The sequence below is a fragment of the Echinops telfairi genome, unplaced genomic scaffold (genome assembly GCF_000313985.2).
Source record: "Echinops telfairi isolate 266 unplaced genomic scaffold, ASM31398v2 ScPeMD7_5;HRSCAF=22, whole genome shotgun sequence".
In the NCBI taxonomy this organism is placed as follows: domain Eukaryota; kingdom Metazoa; phylum Chordata; class Mammalia; order Afrosoricida; family Tenrecidae; genus Echinops; species Echinops telfairi.
In genome coordinates this window covers 41781970-41784754 of record NW_022103901.1, presented here as the reverse complement: position 1 = coordinate 41784754, position 2785 = coordinate 41781970, and the positions used below count along the sequence as shown (strand labels likewise).

The following is a 2785-nucleotide window of genomic DNA, read 5'->3' as shown; positions in this document are numbered from 1 at the left end:
GTGAAAGGGTCCTTCAACCCCCCAAAGGGGTCGCGCCCCACAGATTGAGAACCGCTGCTCTAAATGGAGACTGTGACGCACACGCTAGATGTGAGTCACAGGACTGTGAGGCCGTGGAGGAGGGGGGCTCATATACCTCTTTGCCTCCATTCTATGGGCCATCTCACTGTACCCTCATGGGCACCTGTATGTCTATTTTATAGATGAAAAAACTACACAGATGGGAAGTAGCTGAGCCAGGATTTGAAGTCACCCCCACCGCAGCCCACCCCCCAGAAGCAGGCTCAGTGAAGGGGCATATTAAGTAGAAAGTCTGGTCTAAACACTCTCTTGTGAGATGGTGATGATTACAGGATTCCTGGGAGGAGGAGAGGAGAGGCAATCATCCCCTGGTGTTGAGAATACACAGGAGCCGCGCATTCACTGCTGGTGGGAATGGACCCTGGTGTTACTGTCAAGGGCACAGTTTGCTGGTTTCTGCATAAGGGGACCCTGGGACCCCCATCTGACCCATGGATTCCAATCCTGACCCAGGAGTGAGGGCTGAAATGCAAACCTGCTGATCAACGTTCGCTGTAGCGCTTTCCAGGGGAAAATGGCCTTCAGCAGGTGAATGGGGAAGCACAGTGTGGTATCCACTCAGAGAGAAAAGATGTCCTGGTGCACGCCACAGCCTGCATGGACCCTGAACATCATGCTCAGCGAAGAGCTAACACCATATGATCCCACACCTATAAAATGCATAGAAACCTATAATGATGATGCAGGGGTGGGGTACAGGGAAAGGAGGCATTTGGGGCCTGATGAGGTTATGTGAATGGAGGTGGAATCGTTTGGAAAAGGACAGTTAAAACAGTTGTACAACACCAAGAGTGTAATCAATGCCACTAAATTATACTCATGCATGTAGAAAATGTTGAACTGGAGAATGTGTTGCTGTTCATCTTTTCCCTGCATTTAAAACCGTGTGCCTGGGATAGGAGGGCACAGGCAAGGTCTGGAGAAGAAAGTTCAGATGGGCACTTGAGACGAGGCTGGTTTTCCTGCATGTTGACCTGGCCAAGCGGTTTTCCACCAGTGGCTCTCAACTAATGCTTCACTTTGGAGCCATCTAGAAGACTCTGAAAAAAATGCCTATGTCTAGGCCTCATCCAAAGGCAATTCAATTCCAACCGCTCAGGTGGGGCCTGGACCAATAGGACCTTCTAACCACTTTCCAGGTGATCCTAAGAACATGTGTCCAGAGTCCTCTGGCTTAGGGGCCCCTTGGCCCATCAGGAGCAAGGAATGACTGGGTTCACTGGGGCTGCCGTGTGTGTCCACCCTCCAGCACTCCTCTGAGGAGACCACCAGGGCAGGGCCTGGGGCACTGTGGGTCCCTGTCACACCCAGGTGGATGAGCAGGGAAAGTGAACTGGCTATGGCTGTGGGGTGTCAGCAGAAGCCTCAACTCTGGAGTGACGACAAGAGGCTTCCAGGCTCCCCTCTGTCACTCACAGGCTGCTTGATTTGGGGCCCATGAAGTTAGCCTCTTTGAGTCTCGGCTTCCCACTCTGAAACTGGGCTCATAGTGTGCCTTCCTCTTTGGATGCTGTGAGAAGAAGAGGGAACAGTATTTTCACCCCAATAATTTGGATGTTATATATTTTTTGCTCATCATGCTCTCCCCTCACCAGGGATTTCCACAAATGTACGACACTAGGTCACATGTAAAAGCACATAGCAGTGCTTATGAAAATACTTTGAGTGGGGAGGGCATGGAAAACAAATATACCATATACCAAAAAACAAAAACAAACTCACTGCCATGGAGTTGATGCTGACTCATAGGGACCCCATAGGTAGGGACCCCATAGGTAGAACTGTCCTTGCGAGTTTCTGAGACTGTAACTGTTTATAGGTGCAGAAAGCCCCATCTTTCTCCTGTGGAGCAGCTGGTGGTTTCAAACTGAGGATCCTGAGGATCATAGCTCACTGTATGGCAACTATGCCACCAGACTCCTTACTGTCATGAAAAGACTATAGTGTCTCCTCCTTGGTAAGTACTGGATCGCTAGAAGTTCCAGGCTGCCCCTCCTAGTAACTACTTACATAACAAAGAGCAGGAGCTACTTGGGATCAGGTGTGCAGGGTTAACTATCTCCTCAGAATGAAGTAAAACTGGGAGTGAAGGGTGTCATGCACTAAAGACCACGGGTTTTTTTGGGTTTTTTTTTTTGAGGCTGAGACCTGGATTTCAGGCCTAGTTTCTCCCTGAGAACTCAAGAGGGCAGAGAGTGGCTGTGTGGGTGGCATGCAGACCCTCCCCAGGAAACAGCTCTCTTGTGTGCCCCTGCCATGCCCCTCCTCCCTCCTCCTGCCCCCGGTTTTTCCCCACACACCAAAGACGGGGCTTGACCTGGGCCTGAAAGAGAAGCCGAGGGACTCTGGTCCTTAATAGCTGGGGTCCCGGGTAGAGAGACTCAGAGAGAGAGAGAGAGAGAGAGAGAGAGAGGAGGACTGAAGAAAAGAGGGAGAGAGAGGAGAGAAACAGAGAGAGAGACAGGAAGGGAGGGAGGGAGGAGGTCATCTGCCACAAAGAAAGATGAGCAGAAGGAAGGAAAGAAGGGTGAGAGGAGAATGGAAGACAGAAGGAGGTTGGGGGGTGGGTGGGGAGGAGGCAGAAAGAAAGTAATCTAGAAGGAGCAGAAGCAATGTTGTGAAAGAAGCAAACCGGAGCAAGGCGCATGCAGGAGCCCTTACCGACTGCCTTTAGGGAGGCGTACTTGTTGAGCTCTTTGCCCGG

At 51.0% G+C, this 2785-nt stretch overlaps 1 protein-coding gene across 1 annotated transcript in view; it reads right to left on the bottom strand.

The window, feature by feature from the left end:
* The window catches only part of SHISA9 (shisa family member 9), a gene marked incomplete at its 5' end in the record, with an annotated part of 308545 nt that overhangs the window by 32525 nt on the left and 273235 nt on the right, over positions 1-2785 (bottom strand). Inside the window, one exon of the mRNA XM_030888503.2 lies at positions 2743-2785. This exon is cut by the window's right edge and continues 1 nt beyond it. Within this exon, the coding sequence (XP_030744363.2) occupies positions 2743-2785 (43 nt within the window). The remainder of the gene's footprint in view (positions 1-2742) is intronic.